Here is a 24,363-nt window from a genome sequence, read left to right as displayed (position 1 = left end):
CACACATTGCACTTGAACTTTGTTGAGCTCTTGCTTTTGGTAATTCTGAATTAACAGTTTTGTAAATGCAGATGATATCTATGCAGCTTAGCAGGGCATTAAGAAAATTAATTTATGAACTGTCTTAAAACATGTTTTGTAAAGGGTAATTGGAGTTTTGAGTTAATTTACTTGTTTGAAGTTCAGGATATACTAGATCAAAATTAGCCTAGTGTACTGCATCCTGTAGGCTCTGTTAACTTTGCAGAAAGGTACTAGGAAGCAGAGGAACCTTAGGCATTGGCAATAAATATGCCAGGTTTCAGTGTTAATTGTGCTGGCTGCAGGGTCATCTTTGGGTGTCCTGCCTCTAAGTAAGGAGCATTGCTACCTCCCTTGATATTATGATAACAACTGGAGTTAAGATTAGTCCAAATATGTGAAATTTTAGGACAGATTTAAGAATTTTAATGATAAATTTGAATTTACAGTCCTTTATATCACTGACTGAATAAAAAAAATGCATTCTCTTCTGCTTCTTGGAAGCATAAGATGCTTTAATGAGATTTTCAGTTATTTTTTCTTCATTTTTACCCCTTATTTCCATCTTGGTAGCTAAATATGAAATGGGATCCCAGTCAAAAAGTACTGAAACACACCTCTAGGTTTTTATCGAGTTCCCCCTGGAGCCTCTAAGGTGTTTCCCCAGTCTGCACTTAGGAGAGGCTAAGACAAGTTCTCTCAAAGGCCCCAGTCGTTCGCATACTTTTACAGGTTTGCCGGGTTGGGGATTTTTTTCTTAACGTATGCATCCTGCCCTCTTAATTTCAGACCTATTTCCTTTGCTTTGTTCTCATCTGTCATTGCTTTGAATAAACTTGAGACGGCACACAAAGGAAGCATCGGCTCTGTCATCATTACATTTCTCACTTGTTTACCTTCTGCCCTGAGGCAGGGCTAGCCTGAGGGTGTGAGCTGTTAGCAAACGATTGAACCAGATACTGATTTGTGCATTACTCTGAATTTCCCATTGCCCTGGAGACGATAACGCTACGCTGTTTCAGAAGGATATGTTGAGAGGTAAATTCTATGAAATATATAGTACCAGGATGTAATAATTCCTTAAACACTCTTTTAGTTTTCTGTCATCATGAAGGTTGTTGCCTTTGCTTGTGCTTTCTTGATAGTCTTCAAAATAGAAGGGCAACATTTTTTTGTTTTTTGGTGGTTGGTTTTTTGGGGTGTTTTTAATCCAGCAGCACATTTCCTGAGTGATAATCTACTCTCCATAGGTCTACTTGCATTTCTGCATACCCAGTCTTCATCAGCTTCTTGTGAAGCCTTCTGAAGTTAGGCTCTTTGGCAGCTTCAGTGAAACCCTATGCTTGGGCATCACGGAATTTTATCAGTATCTCAAGCAAGCCTGGAGGACTTCAGACTTGCACTTCTGCTGCTTTTTGCAGCTGTTGTCAGGTGTATCCTTCGGTCTAATTTGCTTGAAGTATCCCACTGTAGCTGTAGCCCTAAAAATACCCAAGTACTTGCAAGTGTTTTTCAGAAGCTGCCTATGTGAAAAGATTCGGTTTGGACACTTTCCGTTGTCCTAGAGCGCAAAACGATCCACGGTCAGTTGCACAGTCGTTTGTGCTTATAAAGTAGTAACAATGTTTTTCTCTAGGTAAAAAGTATTAGGTAAGAAGTTAATTTAGGGAAGGAAAGGGAGACGTAATTTCATAATTCTGTTAAGTTTGTCCAGCCTTGAAGAGTTGAGTGATGCTGTGTGGTGCTTGCTTTACCTTTTATGTTGGTGTCTGTAGACTGAGTCATACTGGCAGAAAGGGGAAAGAAACAGACACGCGTTTGCAGCCTGGTGAAAAACCCGACACTGCAAAGGCCGGGACGGCGGCTGCTCCAGGCCAGTGTATGAAACCCTTGGCGCGCTTCATGAGCCCTTCATGAGTGCGGCGAGATAACCCCAACAGCACCTGACACTTTTACACTACGGGGCTTTTTTAAGCTCTGACCCTCAACGCGGGCTGACAACGGAGAGCACCCGTTGCGAGAGCGCCGCTCCCGCTCGCTCCCCACGGGCCTGCGGGCCCCAGCGCGGCGCCGCCGGGCCCGGGCGGGCGGGGCGCATGGGCGGCGCGGGCGGAAGGCGCCCGTGTCCTTCCGGGCCGCGGGCCGGCGCTGGCGGCGGCGGGAAGGCTGAGCCCGGGCCGAGCCGCGCCGGGGCAGCTGCCATGGACAGGTGAGGGGCGGCGGCACTGGCGGCAGCCCCGGCCCAGGCCGCGCCGCGCCGGCCGTGAGACGCGCCCCGGCGGCCGGGAGCGGGTGCGCACAGTGCGGGCTGCGAAACGCAGCGGGCCTGCAGCGGCTTCTGAGCGTACCGGAGGGGCTTTGTCAGCCGGGAGCTTTAAGTCAGGCTGTTGCTTCTTGAGTTTATCTTTGGATTCACCGGGAGCCGAGAGCTGCTGAGGGGTCGCGGGGCCGGGCCTTTGCCAGGCCTGCTGAGGCGTGGCCGCGCCGCCCCCACAGCCCACCGGGAGCGGCTGCTCTGCTCCCAGTAACTGGGATGGGTGTTTTCCCTTCCGCAGACACGTGAGCTTTGCTGGTCTGTGATGATTGCGTTATCCGGGGGAAAAAATGATGTAGTGAAGTCATGCCATTCTTTCAGTTTAATTTGTCAGTTCAAAATTGGAATTTCCTACTGTTGCATCTCTTCCTAGCCTTTTTTCCCCCCTCTTTTTAATAGTAAAACGTTAATTATGGTGTAGGAGGAACAAAATCTGGGTTTTCTCGCAAGCTCGTTTTCCTGAGCTAATAAGCAGCGCTGGATTTCTGCAGAGGAGGCTGGACATTAGTACTAAGATTGGAGATGACTTAATGCTTTTAAGTTTCCTGGTTGTGGAGTTACTTTGGCATGACAGTAAGACCTTGGATGTCCTACTTGAATTCACTTGCTTTTTTTCGGTCTATGCTGCTGTTTTGTAGAAATGGTTTTGAAGACGTGTCATCCCCCCATGATCCTGAGATGGTCAGACCTGGACGGAAGCAAGGCTCTCAGAAAAGAGTTTCTAGTATCCTTTTTCTGTAAAGAATTTTTATCTTTTACTGCTGTGTTCACCAGGTGTGTATATTTTTAATACTGCTTAGATTTTCATGGGTGTATGAACTCAAGTGGTTTTCCACCCAGAACTATCTGAGAAGTCTGTGCCTCCATTTCTGAGCTTTTGGAAAAGAAAAATAAGTTTCCTTCATTATATCTTAATTTTATGGTTGTAAGCTTATTTGCAGGTATTGTAGTATCAGATTATTATGATGATCTAGTGTATCTTAACTTTCCATCCACTGGCATAGCAAGAGTAGTGCACAGACATAGATTTAAATTTCCATAGAAATTTCCCCCCCCTGCTTTTTTACAGTAAGGAATCCCCCTCACCATGTAGTTTGACAGCTAAGATAGTGGTATTTTCATGGTTGTGATAGCAAAGGAATCCAGTACATTTGCTTGTTCTTATGGGTTTTGCATCTAAAATAAAGCTAATGAGATATTTGCCCTGATTATATTGTGGCTAAGAATCAGGATGTTTCTGAGTGCTATTAGCACAAGCCCCTGAAACTTTTATACGACTGCTTCTTAGTAAATCATACCTAGAGCACTGAACCTGGTTACTGATGGGAAGAAGAAAAGTAGAGCAACAGAGCACCTGGAACTGAGAGAGGAAACATTTTAAGAAATGCATTCAGGCTCAGATTTTCTTGTTATGGTTGATGTAGGGTGAAGCAGCCCCTCATGGGGCAGAAGGATTCTCTTTGACCTGAGCCACTGTGAGGAGTCCCAGACTTGTGTTCATATTTCTGAACTTCACTTTGTGGTGTCCCTTTTAACCTTCCACCTTTTAAGGTTATGATGAAACATTTTATGAAACTGTTTTATTTTGAAAGTCAAGATGTGTAATTTTCATAACATTTGAGTTACGACAAAATATTTTTCCTTTCCAAGTAGTCACATTCATTTAGAATAAATCCAAAAGTGTGTTTAGGAGAGTGTTTCTTAACTAGTTGATTAATCAGTTCTTACATCCCTGGATGACACTATTGGGAACATGACACCCAAAAGCCAGTTTCTTTCCCGGACTCCTAATTCATTACTTCACCAGCCAGGTAAGACTGCTTGCTTGTTTGCTTACAATTTAGTTAAATGTTTTATGTGGTTGTACTTAATAATTAATAACAATCCATAAGAATGACATGGATGTGCTGTAATCCAGTGAAGGCCCACAAAGTTGGTTAGTAGGTTAAGTATCTGACATATGAGGAGAGACTGAAAAGAACTGGGATTGTTTATCCTGAGAGAGAAGTTGGGGGATCTTGTAAATACATATATAAATATTTGATGGGAAGGAGTAAAAAAAAAAGCCAAATTTTTCTTGGTGCCCTGAAAAGTCAAGAGGCAATAGGCACAACAGCATATACAAGGAATTCTGTTTGAACATTAAAAAACACCCCCTTTTTTACTCTAATGGTAGTTGAATGCTAGAACTGGTTGCCCAGACAGTCTGTGGAGTCTCTGTCCTTGGAGATAAATAAAGCTGGACAAGGTCCTGAGCAATCTTTTCTAGTTGACACATCTTTGGGCTGCCTTTTGCTTTAAGGGTTTGGAGACCAATTTCCAAGAAAGAATGAGTGATGATGTGCTGCTCTTTATGCTCACGTGTGTTTACAATGAGCTCTAGTAGCTGAAGGTATGTTTCCTGTTTGGTGCATATATACAATCTACTTTCAGGCTTCTATCTGCACTGCATAAGTACTTCAGTCCCTGTTAAAATTTCTTTCAGAATTTCTGGGTAGAGCAGAGTAGCTTTAAATACTTTTTCTTTTCAGAAAAGCCTCTTTCTCTTTCAGGTACTGCGTTGCATCGCAGCTCCATGAAGCCATCAGATATGTCTGCCATCCTGGGAACAGGAGGGAAATCTCCTCTTATTCTACCAAATTCTGGACTTTTTGGCAGTCTGTCAATGGTAAGATGGTTAGAGCATCTTTTTCTCTTTTGTCCCTGTGCAACATAGGAAACTCCAAGTTCAGAGTTTCTGTGTTGTTTTGCTCCAAAGACAAACTGTGAGTGGTACAATCTTGCTAGTACTGCTGTTGCTGTTTACTGCTGGTGTGAATTATTACTGTGTTGTTCTTTGAGATGATGCAATGAGGAATAATAGAGGTTTTCAAGGACTTTCCAAATACACCATGTGTGTTAAGCTAGTCCTCACAACATCAGTTTGTGACTACAAAAATCCTGACTGTGCTTTTTTACAAATTCTTCAAAGATAATTGTTTTATGTTAGCAAGTTAAAACTTTGGGATTTTTCTTATTTTAGCATTCTTCAGTATTAGGCTTCACTAGAGTGCTGAAGTTTAGACTTCAAAGAACAAGCTCTTCTGATGGCTTTTTAGATGAAGTTGACTAGCTTCTACTTCAATGTCTTTGGAAAAATACTGATTGGAAAAGTTATCAGTAGGGACCTCTGAAGTGTCTTATCTCCATTTATTTTTAAATTAACTCTAAAGAAGTTAAGGTGTTTTTCTCTATCTACATTTTAATTCATTCTCCTTTTTAGTTTCTTTGGTTTGATATAGGCCATTTGTTTCTTCATAAGTTTTCAGCTTCTGGGTTGATCAGTATGTATACAGAGCTCTTACTGTGTCCTGGGGTGACTAAATTTGCCCTAAACCAGACACACTGGTAACTTTTATGGCATAGTTGTACCTTATCTAAAGGCAGTTATTTCAATATTAGTTTTTTATGATTCTCTGTTTATATACCATTCATATAGAAGGCAAAAATTTATTTTCATTATGTTCTTGTTGTGCTTTCAGTTGGATGAGAGTAGCTGGACAATGGCACTCTCGCCTCAGCAGAGAGGGATGTTTGTAAATGCAGAAATGTCCAATCTGACAGAAGATGTCACTATGAGTGCTGTCTTGTTACGTGAGGATGATCCTGGGGAAGCTGGTGAGACAATCTGAAGTTTTATTATTAATTGATCCCAGTTCTGATTTGTGGGTATAAATATATGTGTCCTTTTTAAAAAATTTCGGTATTATTTTGCTGGTATTTCTTAGTCAAAAACAGTCAATTTTTAAAAGTTCAGAAAATTACTCTGTTCCAGTTTATTGGAGTTTTGTGAGTTTTTGCTTTCTATGGAGCCTGTTCTGATGGAGCAAAGGTGATGCTCTAGTGATGTGGGAAGCAAACTGGATTAGTTTTGTGGAGATAGACAAATGAGTTTACTGTTGAAATTCTTGCAGGTGGTGTACTTACAACAAAAGTTTTATAACTGAGATAGCCCATAGCTTCTGCAGATCTTACTGTCTTAGCTGATAAATATTTCTGACTTTGTGAGATAGTTCATATCATCATTGTACTCATTTAAATTTGCAAAACTGAGATGTCATCAGAAGGATGTTTTTGTAGTTCAGTGGGGGCTTTTTTTACCAAGTTGTGACTCACTAATATGGCTGTTTCTTCTTATATCTGTCCTAGCTACTATGAGCATGTACTCTGACTTTCTGCATTCCTTTCTGAAGCATACATCAACTACCATTTTTGATCTTGTGGATGAGTATGAAAATATTTGTAACAGTCAGGTAAGTAGCTACTTAGTTTTTATTTACTTTAAGTTCCCTTCTCCAAGCAGTGTTGCTGTGAAGTCACAGTGCTTAACATACATACTTTAAATCCTCCAGCTTATGAGTTGCTGAACACTAGCATTGAGTAGCATCTCACTTTCCTCAAACACTGCTTTGCCATGGTGTAGCTTGCTGAATACTAAAATTGTCATCTGGTTGCTGTTCCACTGAAAGTGTCAAGTGGCAATAAACACTAGCAGATGTATAAATGTTTTTATTAATAAGATGGATTAAAATGTACTTATTTCTCTCAGGTGTAAATAAATTAAATCATCGTATTATTTTATAAATAAAATCATCATTTGAATGGGTAATCAAACCCATTTGTTGGAAAACATTCAGGATAGTGAAAAGATTGCTGTAATGGCTTAGGAAAAAAAATAGAAAAAATTCAAAAAAATTAACTCTGGCAATATTAACTCTATATAAATTTATTTCTCTCAGGTGAATATATTGGGGAAAATAGTTTATCGGGCAACTCCTGGACAGCAGAAGTTTTCCAAAACTGCCAGTGTCTTGTGGCTTCTCAAGCAGGAGATGGTAACATGGAGACTGCTGTCTTCACTTTATAGGTAATTCCTTAGAAAAGCACAGTACTGCATTTTTGTACTGAGATAACTTTCTTGGACAAATTTTTTAGGAGTTTATAAATATGGAGTCAAGCAATTAAGCTTAATTAGCTGTTTATTAAGTTGTTATTAAGTTTAAAAGCTGTTTATTTAAGTAGGTTCTGATATATATGCCTATTCATTATCTGTTTACAGAAATGAAAGTTGTAAATAGGAGTGTTCTTATTACCTTTGCAACTTCTAGCATTTTTAAGAACATTTTTGTAAAGTTTTATAAGCATTTATGTGTAGATATTTGCTAAATTTTCTCAGCTTTTGTTTTAATCTTTAGTGTTTTGCATTTTTATTTCTAGAGACAGAATACAGTCTGCACTGGAAGATGAAACTGCATTTGATATCACTGTAAGAATGGACTCTTTTGGCATTTTTTATAAGTGATATAAGAAACTAAATAAGCAAAATATAGGCTAAATGCTTGTGTTTTACTTTTAGACTCTCAAAGTGGCAGTCACTTAAAATTCAATAGTGAAAAACGAGACTGGTTTTTATCAAGACAATTACTAAATTTTTTCATCAATTGTGAAAAGTGCATCTAAATATTTCATTCTAAAGAGAGATTGCTAGGGTAAAAATTATTGCAAACTACTCTTTGTTTTGTTTCCTTAAATATCCTGAGTTGGAAGGGATGCACAAGGATCATTGAGTCCTGCTCCTGGCTCTACACAAGGCAACCCTAAACTCACTAGAAATAACTATTTATTTATTTTTAAAATCTGCTTTAGTAGCTGTGACATTCCCATAGATCAGAGATAGTTTTGCTTTGCTTAAAAGAAGAATGTGGTCTCTAGCTGCCTAGCCTTTGCAGTCCTGATTCCAATTTACCTGAAGAGAAACCCAAATTTTTTAGCATTCCTGTTAGAGCTGTAGTCATCTTGTCTGTGTCAATACAGTGCTTCCAGCCTTTGCTGCCAGAATATGCTTAGGAAAACAAAACAATAAGTAAAGTGACTCTGCCTTTGTAAAATTTATGATTGCAGATCTTTCTTCTCAGTCATAAAATAGCTTCCTCTACAATTCCCACTGCTAAGTTGTCAGTGTTAATCACTGTTGTGCCAAAAATACCCAGTTTCCTCCTACCTGTGTTTTTTAGGAAAACAAATCTTCTGTTCTCTCTCTTTTTACTGAAAATCTAATGAAAGCTAAATTAATGCAGGAGATCAAATAGAAGGATCAGGGCTCTGGGGTTGGTATTTTTTTTGTTTTTCACACTTTTTGATGTTAAATGTGTGTATGACATTGAAAAGTTATTTTTTTCTTTTAATTTAAGGTAGCAAATGGGATTTAAGATAATATGCAGGCAGTCAAGGAATCAATGAATCTACTGTGTGGAATCTTTCTGTTTATTTGTGAATTATATTTGTGAATTATATTCTAAGTCTCATTTTTACGGTTTTTAGTGCAACTGGATGTAAATGATCAAATAAAGCAATGTATAAGGCATTTATACATTGGGAGGGGAAATACAGCCTATTGAACTTGTAGCAACTTTCTGAATTAGTATGTGTTTGAGTTGATATTTCTGGTTCTGTGGAAATTTTCTTTTCCATGAAGTTACAATCAGCTTTTTCTTAAATAGGCTTTAACTGCTAGTGAAAAAACTACTGTAGACAACTTGTTTCAGAAAGATTCGCTTGTTCGACAAAGTCAGGTATGATGGAAAGTTTTTAATGTGGGAATGAAAATAGATTAAATGTTCATAATACTAATGCTCTGTGAACTTTTGGGGGTTGTTTCTAATACTTTTTTTTTAACATTCACTCAAGTGTGTGTGAATTGTATTTATAAAAATGATGCTCCTTAGTTGCTGAAGATGAGAAGGATTTTTCTGGGTGTTCTGCAGAGGATGAAAGGCTGAGAGCTGTTCCCATTTGCAGCATCTGTTACTGTTGATGGTGATTGATAAGCTGTTAAGTAGCACTGGATTCAACTGCAGTATTCACTGAGAAACAGACATAAAGTGCCAATCACCTTCATTTTGGATACTTTAAATGCAAGTGGAATAGTCTTCTGGAACTGTCAGCCTTTTGGTTGCTGCTTAGATAAGAAGTGGATCCAGAGATGAGAGAAAAGTAGTAAATGTATCATTTGTTACATGTTTGTTTTAAAAATGCAATTTAATTTTATTCCAGCTGGTGGTGGATTGGCTAGAGAGCATTGCTAAGGATGAAATTGGGGACTTCTCTGATAATATTGAGTTTTATGCAAAAACAGTATATTGGTGAGTTCAGACTTTCTTTGATTATACACATTTTCCCATCAAGCATAAAATTCACAGACACAGAATCACTCTTGAAAAGAAGTGGTCTTTTTAGGTTGTTCATTTCATTTCATTTAATTCCCTTCTTTTCTTATAATTCTTACATATAAAAATTGAGACTTCTTACCCATCCACTGAAGTAAATCTCACAAGTCAGTGAGTGCCTTTTGGGAGGCAAAGATGAAAGGAAAAGCCATCAAACCATTGTAATTTAATCTTTGTCTGGCTTTAGTTTTTGCCCAAGTTCTTAATCACTTGGTGTCATTTACCCTTCGCCAGAAGCCATTATTGTCACCTGTATTATCACTGATGGGTTTTATGGCAGAATGGACCAAAGATTACCTTCCATGCTAGATGCCTAGAGTAAACCTGCTTTTAATGGCTGGTGAATACAGGCTTTTGGAATTATGTATTTATCCTCAATTTCTGCACTAGACTGACTTTATAGTAATGATAATGGGAAAATCTGCTTATGCAGAAGTCAGTTAATAGTGGAATACATGAATGATTGAAATAACAGATCTTTTGAAAGAAATCAAATATATGTGCATTAGTTTTAATATTGTACTTGTGAAATGTTATGTTTTCACAACACTAGCATAGTTCATGGATATATCAGCTAAACCAAGTGTCTGTTCTGTAAACATATTCTATGTAACAAAATATGTCTTTCAATATTTGTGTTCCTCAAAGATGCTTGCTAAAGTAATTTTTCTGTAAAACATTTCGCTGCTTTCAGGGATAACACACTCCACGCCCTGAAACAGCGACAGTCAAGTACATACATGGGAAGTTCTCGTCCTCTGGTAACAGAGTTGGTAAGTATTATATGAAAATAAGGCTTGGCTTCAAAATGGGCTAGAGAAATATGCTATCTTCACAGATTGCCACCAATTCTTAGATAGTTGTGCTTTCTAAAAGTAGTTGTTGTATCTAAAAATGGCTGCAGAAATTGTGAGGCAGAGCACCTCAAAAATTCTTTCATGGATCACTGTGGACTTGTGTTTTCTTTCAGCAATCACTTCCATACCCCCACCCCCCGCACAAGTACTTGTGATCTATTTGGCAAAGTAATGGCTTTATTATGACTAAAACAAACCTGTGCTCCTAAGCAGAGAAGCTTCTGAAACTCTTTGGGGAGACCTTGCAGATAAGGGAATGCTGTCTTTATGCAGTAACCAGTACAATAAAACCAAGTCCTAGTGCAGTACTTGGAGAGCTCTGTAATAAAAGCTAATAGGAGAGAAGTCAAGAAAAGAAAGGGCCATCCATTAGAACAAGGCGATGAGCTGCCTCAATGACAGCAAAGCAGCCATAGAAGGCTAATTCAATTGGGGAGTGATCTGAAGTATTGATTGGCTTTGGAAAATCACTTTGGATTACATAGAAGCAAGTGCAGCTGTTGTGAAAAACCTTCTCAGATAGAAGGTGAAGGAGGAGAAATAGTCTGGTAGGCAGATAGAAGAGCAAAGGATGTTTGAAGGCGAGAAGAGCTGGAAAATAAGAAATTTGGGGCAAAAAACAAGGCAGTGGAGTAAATTATTTGCATTGACTCTTTCTGATAGGAACAGTGACAGAAGAGGAATAAGAGAAATTCGAGGAAAAACAAGTATCATGCTCAATATTACATGGGTTGTACAGATTGTTGTGCCAACGTGAAAAAGTGACTCCAAATTATAAAACAGGGCAGAACATTAATGGAAGAGACATATAGGTATTGTGTAGATGTGATGACATCTGTTGTATAGGTTGAGTGATGACTTTTTTCTTTGCAGGATCCAGACGCTCCTATTCGACAGAAACTGCCACTTGATGATTTGGACCAAGAAGATGATGCAAGGTTGTTGAAGTATCTCTTCACTCTCATCAGAGCAGGAATGACAGATGAGGTAGTAAGTTTTAATGAAGTAAAAGCAAATAAGCTGTGTACTAAAATGTCTGTTTAAATTTGGCTTGTAGTGATTCAGTTTTCAATTTGTTGTCAATACTGACTGCCAAATTAGCATTGTAATCAAGCTTGCTTCTAGTTAAATAATTTTGGGTGTAGAATAGGTGTTATGGAAAAAATGTAGTTTTGGGTGTTTGGGTTGTTTGATGATATTTTTTCACTGTTGTGTTTTGATACTAAATACTGCCAAGACAAACAGACAGAATGCTTTAAAGGGCTTCCTAATTGTGTCTCTAATCATCAATGGATTATCAGGTGTGTATACATAATGACATTTGAGTAAAGGGGAGGAAAGGGGATTTGAGATTCTCATGCCAAAGACCTTCAGTGAGGACTATGGGTACTTGCTCATATTCTGTTCCAATATGGTGCATGTGTATTCATTTTCTGATGGTATGGAACATGAGCATACTGCTGCAGGGCATTGTGAGTAGAGATTTACAGCTTCACTTGGGATTGGGAAGGCTGAGTGAACTGGGAAAGTAGATGACTGCATGAAGACAACAATTAAACATATAAGCAAAAGGGCTATGCTTTACACTAGACTTACCAGAATGATGCATAACAGCTGTTTAGCTAACAAAGATGAGGCTGTAGCACATGTCTTACATTGCTGTAAATACTAACTGAAGGTGAAAAAAGGATGACATTTACTTTGAAATCTTTCAGTTGTTTTGAGTTTAAGATCCTCTGTGCTTATTTTCCACATAGTAGAATCTCTATAAAATTAACTGTTTTAATAATAATCTCATTTTTAAAGAAGCAGCTGGATGTTTTCCTACCTTGAAGTGTGTTGCTGAGAAAATGCATTATTTTTCAGGCACAGCGCTTATGCAAACGATGTGGTCAGGCCTGGAGAGCTGCGACTTTGGAAGGCTGGAAATTGTATCATGATCCTAACATAAATGGAGGTATCTGCTCTAAAGTGCATTTGAAACAGATATAAAAATACTAAGATCTCGTAGTATCTGTTTGTGGCAAAGAGAAATAGCTCTTTATTTTCACCTGATGAGCCTTTTTTGTTATCTGGAATATTTTACCATGTCTGTTGAACGTGTAAAAAACTAACATGAAATTATTTTACTTGAAAGTTCATTGTATCCATATACACATGTTAAAGCCACTTTCTTTCTCAAAGTCAGACATAATCATTAGGAAGTAGATGTCTCAGTGTTTTGTACAGATCTTCTCCACCTCCATATATTAACTTGGGTCTGTATTTTCTTAACATTTGGCTTATGCCAGCTAGCACACATTTTGCTGCTTACAGACTCAAATTGGACTATATCCCCAGCTTCAGAAAGGTGTAGTAGGACTACAGTTCAGCAAATGTAAATGCAGGAGAAAGAGATGCTTTTAAAATATTTGAAAATTGTAAAGTACCTTTCTCCTTGGTTCCTTGCACATGGTTCCCCATTTATAACACAGTACCTTGCTGCTTCTCTCTATGTTCAGTACATTGCAGGATTTAGCAAGGAATTCAATAATGAGTCTAAGTGTTGTTTATAGCTGGGTGTGGAAGGCTTAATGTTTTCTTTCTTTTCAAATCTTGATAGCCTGTTGCTCTTATCTGCACGCCACACCACTGTCCTAGCTTTTTTTTGAGTCTGCCTACCTAAGCTGTTGTTACACAGGTATAAATGCCCATGCAGATGTATGCAAAATAGCAGCACTGAAGCAGTGACATTTTTAAATATGAAAGATATAAAAATTCTTTTTTTCCCCTTAACTTTGCTTTTTTTCAAAAGTAGACACTGTAGCTATGTTACAGCCAAAAGCATTATTTTTTAAAAGCTAGATAGCAGCCAAGTTTTTAAATTACTGTAACTTATAGATACAGTTCACCAAAACAGCCAGAAAAGCCACCTTGCAGTCCAGACAAAAGCATCAAAATGCTTTAGGAAGAGTTCTAAAGGGATTGAAATCAGGTTATGAAATGAAAATAGACTTTATCGCTTTTTAGACGATACTGGATTCTCTTTTCTTAATAACATTTTCTCTCTTTTTCATTTCCCTCTCTTTTTTTTTTTAATTATTCTTTACATGTAGGAAAAGAGCTGGAGCCTGTTGAAGGCAATCCATACAGGTGCATTTGGAAAATTAGTTGCTGGCGCATGGCTGAAGAGGTAAGACAATGCTGCTATTTTTCTATTAATACATAAATGTGAACTTTTCTGAATTCTGAAATGGGATTTTTAGTAAACACACCTACTCTGTGTTTGCTGCCTAGAGGATTCACAATTAATGCCTCTAAGAGGATTTCTGAAATATCATTTATGCATTGGGAGAAATCTACATAATCAGCACCACTTTTTCAGGAAAAGTCAGACTCTTTTTTCTGGTTGAAAGTAAAACCACTGATACTGCCTTCATCTTGAACGGGAAAGAAAATGTTGCTTTCTTTCCAGGTCAATGTAAATTTTTCAATTAAGTTACAAGAGGATGCTAGTGAAGGGAGTGTCACTTGCTATTCTTATTTTGGATTTTCCAACTTTACTTGGAATCTGTTAGATGGAAGGTTTTGCAATGGATTAATCTCTAATAAAATTTAAAGTGACTAGAAAACTTAAATGCTTTGTAATTTAAAGTTTGGATGTTTTTACTGTTTCTTTTAGGAGCAGTTTAATAGATATGAAAGAGCAATCTATGCAGCCCTGAGTGGAAACCTCAAACAGGTATGTCAAGCCCCCTAGTTAAACAGTGTTTGGTAGTTGTGTATTTCCTTTCTGATATGTGCAATATCATCAGAAATATTGCAGTTACTGGTTTCTGTACTTTTAAAGATCTGGTAAACAGAACAATAACAAACATTGCTTTAGTAGACATGCTCTTTGTAGCACTGACATGTCTTAATTAAATATTACAGACTTCTCAGTCAAGGAAAGGCTGCTGTTAAAGGTGGTTACTACACTGCTTTGGTGCCTGAAAATCTGATCCTAAATTATAGTTGCTCAGTTTGGGTTCTTGTGTTTCTCCATCTCTTGATAATTTTTACTCTTTTTTTCATATGTAGCTTCTTCCAGTTTGTGATACCTGGGAAGATACTGTTTGGGCATATTTCAGGGTCATGGTGGACACTCTAGTCGAGCAGGAAATACGAACCTCAGTAGTAACTGCAGAGGAGATGGAAGAGCTCCCTAGAGATTATTTAGAAACAAAGTAAGTTTCAAGTAAAATTATGCTGCTGCTACACTCCACAAATATCCTGTATGGAATCTCTGTAGAATTATTCAAGGTAACGTTTTTTGTCTTTTCTCCCTTGCTTTGAAGCTGGACTTCAGAAAAAGTTTTTGAAGAACTTCAGGCAACGGACAAAAGGGTATGTAATAATTGCCATGTTTCTCCTCACTGCTTACCATTTTTGATTATTCACTGGGTTCTACTTTTTACTGCACTCTTTAGGGAAATGCTCAAATATGCACAATGACTAATTTGTTTCATGTTTTCTATCCCCAAAATAGTGTGATTTCCAAATTCAAATAGATTTTTCTTCATGCTACACCCTCTTAAGAGTGAAAGTGATACAGGTTTTATGTTGCCCTCCCCTGTATCGCCAAACTAGCTGGGTGTGCTAAAGGAATAGATGGCTGTCAAATGTTGTCAGACATACAAAGCAGACAGACAAATCAACTATTCAACACTTCAGTAAAATGTTCCAAATCGATTTCATTCTATTTTCTTCATAGGAGATTTGTGTGCATATTTCAGAACAGGCCTTTCAAAATTTAAAAGCATATTTGCTTAGACTGTGATTCTCTGTTACTTTTAGCACCCAAAATACTCAGTTCATGTAAGATGGGGATACAAAACTTAAAGGTTATTTTGCAGTGATTAAATTGAAACTACAGTTACTTTTATTTGATGGAATGGACACATAGCATTTATCATATTGCTAAGACAAAGAACATGCAGTCAGCTACAGATACACCCAGCTGTATTTGCCTTTGTAACATAGTGCAATCCTCACCATAAAGCAAATTTAGATTTGGATTGCATTTCATGCATTAATGTGTTGATTCCTCTGGGGAGAGGGTGGAATTTCTTCCTGAAGTAACTTTCACAGGCCTTTTCTTTAAGGATTTATACGCATTGTTGCTTCTTCTGTGATTTTTGTAAATCTTATCTGTAACATCATTGTTTGTTCTCTTCAGAGCAAAAAGCCCTTGGAATTGGCTGTCTTCCATGAAAGTATTAACTGCACAGATCTATATTCCAGTTCTTTCTTTTAGTTTGTCAATGTTCTTTAATTTGATGCCGAGACAGCAAGTGCCTTTTCTCTTGCTCTTTATGAAGGATACCCTTTGAAATAGGATAGCTTTTTTCCCCTGAGGAACCTTTGCTTTATTTATAAGTTTGTTTTCTTCATACATTATGCTAGAAGATTTATTCAAAGTTTGAATTTTCTTTTTTTTTGTCTCCAGAGGGTTATAGAGGAGAATCAGGAACACTATCATGTGATTCAGAAATTCATTATACTTGGAGATGTGGATGGTAAGCATTTCTCTTAAATGATGTTTTTTTTTTTATTGTCAACTGACTACATTATTTTGAGGAACCTTTCCAGAAACTTCTGTATGAATGGATTTTTAGAAGCGCACAGTAGGCAAGCTCTGCCTTAAAGCTATGCTCTAATCAAGAACTGTAGGAACAGTTTGACCTACAAGGTAGTTTTCAAAGAAGTAATGAAATAGTGTAAATGTGTCAGGATACATGCCAGACTGTAGCTATAACTTCTTCTGAGAAATGATGGGATACATACAGTACATTTTTAAGCCAAACAGCTACACCTTTCCACAGTTGTTGCTGTTCTGTTTTGTTGGACTTCTGAGACTAAATTACATTTGTTGAATAAATGCATAATTTGGAAATATTTCTTGGGTGTTTTTTTCTTTTTCTCCACGGTATGGCTAATGCAGACGTTTCCTTGGTGGTTATAGGTTTGATGGAGGAAGTCAGCAGGTGGCTTTCCAAGGACAGAAGTGTGCTCCCAGGACACCTCCTTCGTTTCATGACACATCTTATTCTGTTTTTCCGCACTTTGGGTATGCAGACCAAGGTCGGTTCACTTGTACTTGATCTGCTGTCATAGCAGTAGCCAGTCTTGGAAGTAGAAATTATTTTGTGCAAGTACATGGACAACATAGAATGATGGTAAATTACTGCCAGGCTGAGGAGGAGCTGCATGCTTCAATAGTGTATTTGTTGATCTTGGAGCAAAAGGAGAAAAGAGCATCCTCCTCCCTTCCAGCTGAGCTTAAAAACTGGGTTTTGAGGATGGTGGATTTTACTCAGAAACCCTTTGTTGAGAAGGTCCTTGGTCAAACTTCATGTTAGGCTTATTCATAGCAGCCAAGATGTCTTAAATATAACCTGTTCTTATAGACAGTTGCTGGAACGGTACCTATTGCTGCTGTAAGCTCATAAATGCTTCTGCTTGAGGTAATTAGAACCAGCTGAAACTTTCTTATTGTATCCAAGTATAAAGAAAGTATAGCCTACTACCTATTTGGCCTATTTATGCTAAATACACAGAGGGGTGACATAGCTGTAGTTACTCATTTTGGACAATATCACAAGTAATTTGGGGCTCTTCTTTTCTATTTTAAAATTTAGAAGCTGTTGTGTGTCAAGTAAGTTTCTGAATGTAACCTCTTTTGGGAAAACACAAATGTGTGTTTTCATTAGATGATTTAAATACAGCTCTGAGTTACTGTTTATTCATACTTCCAATCATTGCTTGAATTCCTTGTGGAAGTCTGTTTTGAAGTCAGTTAACATTTAGCTAAATAAGAGGAATGTGTGTGTGTATATGTATACATATTAATTTTTTAGCCAGACTCAAAATTTTATGGAGTAGGTGTTTAAGCTAAAGGGCAGTAGAACTAGCCATTAGCATATGTTTGACAGAGGGTACAAAACACGTGTAATTTCCTACATGAATTCCATTGTGGGAATTTATAACAATTGATTCTGCCTTTACAGGTTTAGAGTAGATGAATTTATTGTATGATTACTCAATCAACCCTCAGTAGACTTCACAGGAAGGAGCCAGAAATGCAAGCTTTTATGGTGTTTATTGTATATTGATTGTATACAGCTCATATAGATAAATGCTTAGATGAAGGTCTTCAATTTACACATATAAAATTAAAATTATAATTCATGACAGCAACAAACACTTGAGTCTTGGCTAAAGCAATTTCAGGTGCTCAGCCTATAGTGGTTGTTTAGTATAGGCTATTCCAGATGAGTCAGGTGATATTTATACCCTGTTAAATTATCATTTTCCATAATAAAACAGGGCATGTATTACACTGCAGTAGTAATCTGTGTACCTGACATTTTGTTTATTAATTTAAAAAATACGGTAAAATATAAAGTTTTTTAAATCCTGTAAAAAGTAACATTCCAGTTAGACCAAAGGATGTATTATCCAGTTGCTGAAAAAGAAAATCCTTGGAACATTAAATCTTTGAATCAGAAGACATGCTTTTTTAATCATGCTCCAAGAGAAACAGTTCTTCCAGTTGAGCCTGTTTGTGTAGATTACTGAAGCAGGAATAGGCAAATAACCTTGTGGCTGTTCTAATAGTGATAGCCTGTCAAGTATCTTTTATTTTATTTTCCACATTATCTGATTTAAAATTGAATTTATATTTGTTTGCAATAAGGAGGAAGTTTCTGTTGAAGTCCTAAAGACCTACATTCAGGTAAGCTTTCAGAAATATTGTTTGTTTTCTCTGATGTGATTTAGATGTAAAGGAGGAAGAAAAGCAGACTTAAGGTTACAGGATGATAAGAGCTATGATGCAGCTAACACTGTTTTCTCAGGAGATGCATGGAAGCTTGCCTAATACACAAATTCTCTGTCAGCAGTTCTTAAATGAGACAATTGTATTGATCCTTGTTTAGAAGTTGAGTGGAATCTTGCTGTGTTAGAATAAATTAATCAGAAATTGGTTACACATTTTTGGGTGTACCCAGTACATGTTTTTATTTAAGTGTAAGCACTTTGGTGTTTACACCAAGGAATATAGTATGCGTATCTGTAAATATATTTATATATTAGTGGGTATCTTCTGTATATTTGCTTCTTACATATTTGCTTCTCATTCTGTGTGTTTGGTTCATACTGTGCAGCGGTTGGTGTCTGAGAAGCACACAGATTTAATAGCCTTTTATGTCAGCCACCTGCCCCCAGAGCTTGCAGTGGCTCAGTACGCTTTATTTCTTGAAGATGTTACTGAGAGCGATCAACGCCACCATTGCCTTGAGTTAGCAAAAGAAGCAGGTGAGAGACCCTGATGGTCCAATTATCATTTTATATCCTGGGTTATTTTGTCTTTCAGTAGTTTTTGCTCTAAAACCTAGCTATGAATATGACACTCTTTCCTTCCCCTATTATTATTTTTTTCAGATAAATAAAATTAATTTCTGATCACTTCTTCAAGTAGGTGTATAGGTGTGTTTTCATTAACCTGGAATTAAACTAAATATCACTGCTTCTGGGTTATGTCCAAATACACCAGGAAGTAAAAGTCAGCTGCCTATCTCAAATATATGCTCTGAAACTTGACATGTTCATATTATTTCAGAGAACTAATTATAAAAGTACATACTTTTTTGTGGCTTTAGGAAGGTTATGAGTATCTTAAATTTTTTGTCCAATTTATAGTGCTTGTTCTTAGCCATGGTAACTTTCTTGCATTAATTGTAAACTTCCTTCTGGGCCTGTACATGAAACTAGAAGGGGATTACAATGAAGCAGCACACTGTCCATTGCTTGACAATGCCTCTGTGCTAACTCAGAATGCACAAAGAAGCAGATTTCCTGCAGATTTCATGTCTTAACTTCTCTTCAGTCACTTTTCAATCATTTTCTTTTAAAATCAGCTAAGGTTTTAAAAATAACACATCCTGCTTAAGCATCTGTAAAAGAACTATTCTGAGCTCTTCCTGGTACATTCTTGTCAAATCATAGTCTTGCTGTCAGAATTGTAGGAATCGGTGATCTTAGCAGATATATCTATATGCTGTCTTCAGCACAGATTGAAAAACTTATTGGTTGTCTTATATTTGGTATTCTGTGTTATATCAAATCTCATTCTTGTAAAATATCTGCAATAAATGAGATCGTGCAAAAGCTTGTAATGTATTCTGACAGTGTGTGTTTGAACAGACTGATAAGAATTACCAGTAGTAAGGAATAAGATCAACAACTAGAGTCTGAAATTCAATTTTTGTCAAGTTTGAATTCATGATAGTTCTTACACAGCTCACTTTTAACTCAGGTCTGGATGTTGCAACCATAACAAAAACCGTTGTTGAAAACATCCGCAAGAAGGATGCTGGGGAGTTCAGCCACCATGACCACGTGCTGGACACAGGCACAACAGAGGTGAGTGCTTTACAGAGCAGATAGTCCAGTTTGCAATCAGCTACAGAGTCTCTGACCATCTATGAGCCATCTTTTTCTTTCAACAATGGTGAAAATTGCCTTGAAAAAGCCTAGGAGGGAAATGTACTTTCCATGTGACCAAGTGAGGATATTGCACAAATCTGTAACTCTGTTTCTGCTTTTCCTTGCTCTTGGGTGTGTGCTTACCTGTATACAAACATTAAGTGAAGATAAGGCCCTTGAAACGACTGCAGCACCCTATGCTGTAGGTGGGAGTAGGGTGTTGTTGTAGCCTCTGCAGTTTATGAGGATTAGTACTTTGGATCTCAGATGTACCTTTTAAGATGCTGAAGTGGCATTTTTAGCTACAGCAGACACTGCTTTTGCTGACAGTTTCCTTGTCACTGCTGTTGACCATTGGTTGTATCCAACTCAGCGCTTTAGGGACAGCAAGGTAATGTTGATAGACTCTATTCAAAGTACTGCTTAGAAAGCAACTGATCGTTTGCAAATGTGTGGTAATGTTTTTGCTGTTTGGTACAAAGTTTAAGCTCCCTAAGACAAAAAGGTAGTTTATCTAACAAGAGTTCGAAAACTGTGGTTGCAGGCTGATGGCGCCCCTGAAGATTATAGCAAGAGCTCCATGAATGTACCATGTTGGTACAGTGTATTTGTATTAAAAATTGAGGAAAACACATCATAATCCATAAAAAATGTTGAGAGATGATGCTCTGAATATCTTGGGAACACTTCAAAATTAATTTTTTGAAATTATTGCAGATGGCAGAGGTTTTCTAAGCTTTTGAATAAAGTGATCCTTGTTACTGTGTTGCAATGCTTTCCAAACTTGTGTATTTCCCTGACCAGATCTAATGTGTGTTGCATCAGCTGTGGGCTTGAATGGTGATGAATCTCTGTGTTGTTTTTTACAGGCGGATCAGCTGAAAATAGATGTAATTGACTGGCTCGTATTCGATCCTGCACAGAGGGCAGAAGCACTTAAACAAAGCAATGCAATCATGAGGAAGTTCTTGGGTACTAAGCTTCACAAATACTATAGACTTACTTTTAAATGTTGGTTTTGTTCTCATTGGCTCTTGGCAGTACATTTGATATAACTGGATCTAGTCTATTAAAAAGCATGGGTTTGCCAGCTTAAGAAGATAAGGTATGGAAATTGCAAAGCTCTGATACCCAATTCACATTCTCATAGCATCCAAGAAACATGAAGCTGCAAAAGATGTGTTTGTGAAGATTCCCCAAGACTCTATAGCAGAAATATATAACCAGTGGGAAGAACAGGGAATGGATACTCCGCTTCCAGCTGAAGATGACAATGCTATCCGGGAACACTTATGTATTCGTGCATATTTGGTGAGTTTCAAATATGCAATATTCCAAGTTATTGTTTAGAAATACTGGTGACTTTGCCTTGGTGGTGAAACTTTAGCTTTGTCCATTTGATTTAACTTCTGATTCTTTGATTCATTAAACCTGTGCATGCAATGACATTATGGTTATTAGATGAGTCAAAAATACCCAAACACTGTTTCCAATGCAATCCAGGAAGCCCATGAAACCTTTAATGAATGGTTTAAACACATGAACTCAGCTCCACAGAAGCCGTCTTTGTTACCACAAGCAAGTTTCACTGAAAAAGTGGCCCATGAACATAAAGAAAAGAAGTATGAGGTAGGTGGAAGTCCACCTTATTTACTGTAAACTTTTATGTTCTTGCTTTAGAGGCAGTCTAGTTCAATGAAAGAAAGTAGAAGACTGCTATTTCATATTATTTAAGGACTGTATTATATACTATTTTTAGTATATAATACAGTCCTTAAATAATATGTTGAGAGAGTATGAGACAACAGAGTTATAAGGCAACTGCACAATAAATTCTGGTTTTTTAATGGCTCAGCCTTACATAAAATACTGTAATAGTAAATATTATCGTGTGTTGATTGTCAGTGTTATTAATAAATGTGAGCGCTTGATTTTGCTGTTCTATTAAGTATTATCACCTTCTGTTTTCTAAAAGATGCTGCAGTTTTGTTTTGAGTAAAGTTCTTTTTGCAGGTCTGGTCAGTAAAAATATACCCTATTCAGTTAACATAAACAATTGTTTTATAAGCATGGCAGAATAGGTTGTTTACAATTATCTTCCTCTCATGGCTTTGTTTTTGAACAACCTGTCTGACTCTGTGGACAGGGCATTAAGATAGGATGGAAATAGTTGCGAGCAGCAGGCTTTTAAGTTTTAGCCACTGACTGAAGATTCTAATTTGAATTGGAGCTGCACTGCCTGTTGCAGACTGTTTTAAAATAGCCTTGGAAATTATCCTGTTCTGCAGTAGTTTATTTTTTGTTTCTTTGCCAGATGGATTATGGCATTTGGAAAGGCCTCTTGGATGCTCTTACAGCTGATGTTAAGGAGAAAATGTACAATGTGTTGCTGTTTGTTGATGGAGGATGGATGGTTGACGTCAGAGAGGTAAAATGAATTTTTATGTCATGACACAGACCACAAAGCACAGATCCCATATAGTTGTACCTTTGTGACATTTAGTTTCATGTGCTCCTGTTCAATTTGCTCTGGCCTTGCTGTGAGCATTTGGAGCTTGCTCCCTGAGTAACCATGCAGATCACACTTGACAGTCCACTCCAGGCTGCTGAGGCCAGTTTTCTGCCTCCGACAGTACCAATTGCGTGGTTATGCTGAGTTGCCTGTGGAAGGTACATTTTCCTAATACTGACGTGTTACTTTGCTCTGGTAAGGACGCCGAGGAGGACCCTGAGCGAGCACACCAGATGAGCCTGCTGCGGAAGCTGTGCCTGCCCATGATGTGCTTCCTGCTGCACACGGTGCTGCACAGCACGGGGCAGCACCAGGAGTGCCTGCGCCTTGCTGACATGGTCGCCTCCGAGCGCCACAAGCTCTACACGGTGAGCCAGGCAGGGCTGCAGCAGCCTGGCCTACACTGAAAGCTCTGTGGGCTGGCTGTGGAAAAAGCTTCTATATAGAGAGGAAGACACCATATGTTCCTTAGCATCATAAGTTTGCTTGATCGCTTCCCATTCACTGCAGTAGTAAAAGGTTTCCTTGTGTTATGACTTAAGGAATCAGAGTTAACTTTGAAATTTTGGGGATAATGACCACCGTTCTGACAACCAGTTCTGAGTACTGCAATTACTAATTTTTGGATGGGGGCTCTTGAATTTTAACCTCATGATCTTAAAGGTCTTTACCAGCCTAAATGATTCTGTGATTCTAAATTTAGCTGTAGTATTGTAATTGATTTCTTTATTTCCATTACATTTCAAAGACTATATAAGCAAGTTTTGCTTTAGAGCATTTGGTTTAGCCATGACTATCTTTGCCTCCAAATGCCTAAAAACACCCCCAGAATGAGACAGAGCTATCTTGAGCCTATGTTCAGGTTTTGGATGCTGTGTCTAACCTCCCGTGCCTTACTTAATGTCCTTCTGAAATGCCTGATGATCACACTATCTTAAAGAGAAATAATCAAATAGAAAAATTAATTAACCACCACTTTTTTTAATCGATGCTGTTCATTGCAAATAAATATAACTTTATGATGTTTGGTTTTTTATTATTTATTCTCAGGTATTTTCAAAAGAAGAACTCCAAAAGCTTCTACAGAAGCTGAGGGAATCTTCTCTGATACTTCTGGACCAGGATCTTGATCCTTTGGGATATGAAATTCAGTCATAAGTTTTCATGCAGATACTTTCAAAAACTTCTGAGCATGGACATTCTGGTTATTAACAAAAACAAACAAAAGACCCCAACAGAATCATTACTTGGACAAAGTGTTCTCTTCTTGTGGGGTGAAAAACCCCAACCTTCAGATTTCAATTTAAACTTGAAAAAGTATGACCAACTTCAGAGATGTTATTTGTTACACAACCTTTTTCATATTTTTTTTCCTAATAAAAGTGCTTGAAAAAGAGAAAATGTTTGTTCATTCTAATCTAAAATGGCATTATATAAATTTGGTGATTGTATGAACTCCTTAATATATTTGCTACATGCCACAAAGACTGCCCATAGACTGCATGGATACAGGGAGAAGGAAAGTGAGACTGCCAGGTGTATGGAGAAAGTAGGGAAGAAGGGACACACTGATGAAAAGGAAAACCAAAAAGCAAAAGTGAGGGGTTACTTCCAGCCCTTCAGAAGAGAAGGCAGCCTTGTCCTGTTCTGCTGTACATGAAGGAGTTGCTACAATGCTGATGAAATCCTGAAGCAGAGGAAAGATGATCATATGTTGAAACCCCCCCGTTTGAGATTTCGTAGTTTATTTTGAAAGTTTGTTCTGCCCCCGTTTACATGTGTAAACACATGTTTAGCTGCCTTTCCCTTAACAAAACAGAGTGCAGAGGACACGTAGTGCAGTTAGGCAAGGACTTTGGCTCCTTCACGCGAGTCGGTGTCTCTTGA

At 37.8% G+C, this 24,363-nt stretch overlaps 1 protein-coding gene across 1 annotated transcript; it reads left to right on the top strand.

The window, feature by feature from the left end:
- Window positions 1-2,117: 2,117 nt before the first annotated feature.
- Window positions 2,118-23,877, top strand: NUP107 (nucleoporin 107). Its single transcript, XM_066550539.1, has 28 exons — window positions 2,118-2,230; window positions 2,974-3,059; window positions 4,057-4,146; window positions 4,888-5,003; window positions 5,857-5,992; window positions 6,524-6,627; window positions 7,114-7,241; window positions 7,592-7,640; window positions 8,875-8,946; window positions 9,428-9,516; window positions 10,295-10,373; window positions 11,331-11,444; window positions 12,324-12,414; window positions 13,553-13,629; window positions 14,119-14,178; window positions 14,517-14,662; window positions 14,774-14,822; window positions 15,925-15,994; window positions 16,441-16,559; window positions 18,175-18,213; window positions 18,644-18,794; window positions 19,795-19,901; window positions 20,834-20,936; window positions 21,115-21,275; window positions 21,468-21,593; window positions 22,279-22,392; window positions 22,677-22,844; window positions 23,527-23,877. The coding sequence occupies exons 1-28, from the start codon at window positions 2,118-2,120 to the stop codon at window positions 23,632-23,634; spliced, it is 2,865 nt and encodes a 954-aa protein (XP_066406636.1). The 3' UTR covers window positions 23,635-23,877.
- Window positions 23,878-24,363: the final 486 nt, after the last annotated feature.

This window comes from Molothrus aeneus, chromosome 5 (assembly GCF_037042795.1).
Source record: "Molothrus aeneus isolate 106 chromosome 5, BPBGC_Maene_1.0, whole genome shotgun sequence".
Lineage (NCBI taxonomy): Eukaryota > Metazoa > Chordata > Aves > Passeriformes > Icteridae > Molothrus > Molothrus aeneus.
The sequence above is the reverse complement of the archived record's forward strand: the minus strand, read 5'-3'. Positions and strand labels throughout refer to the sequence as shown.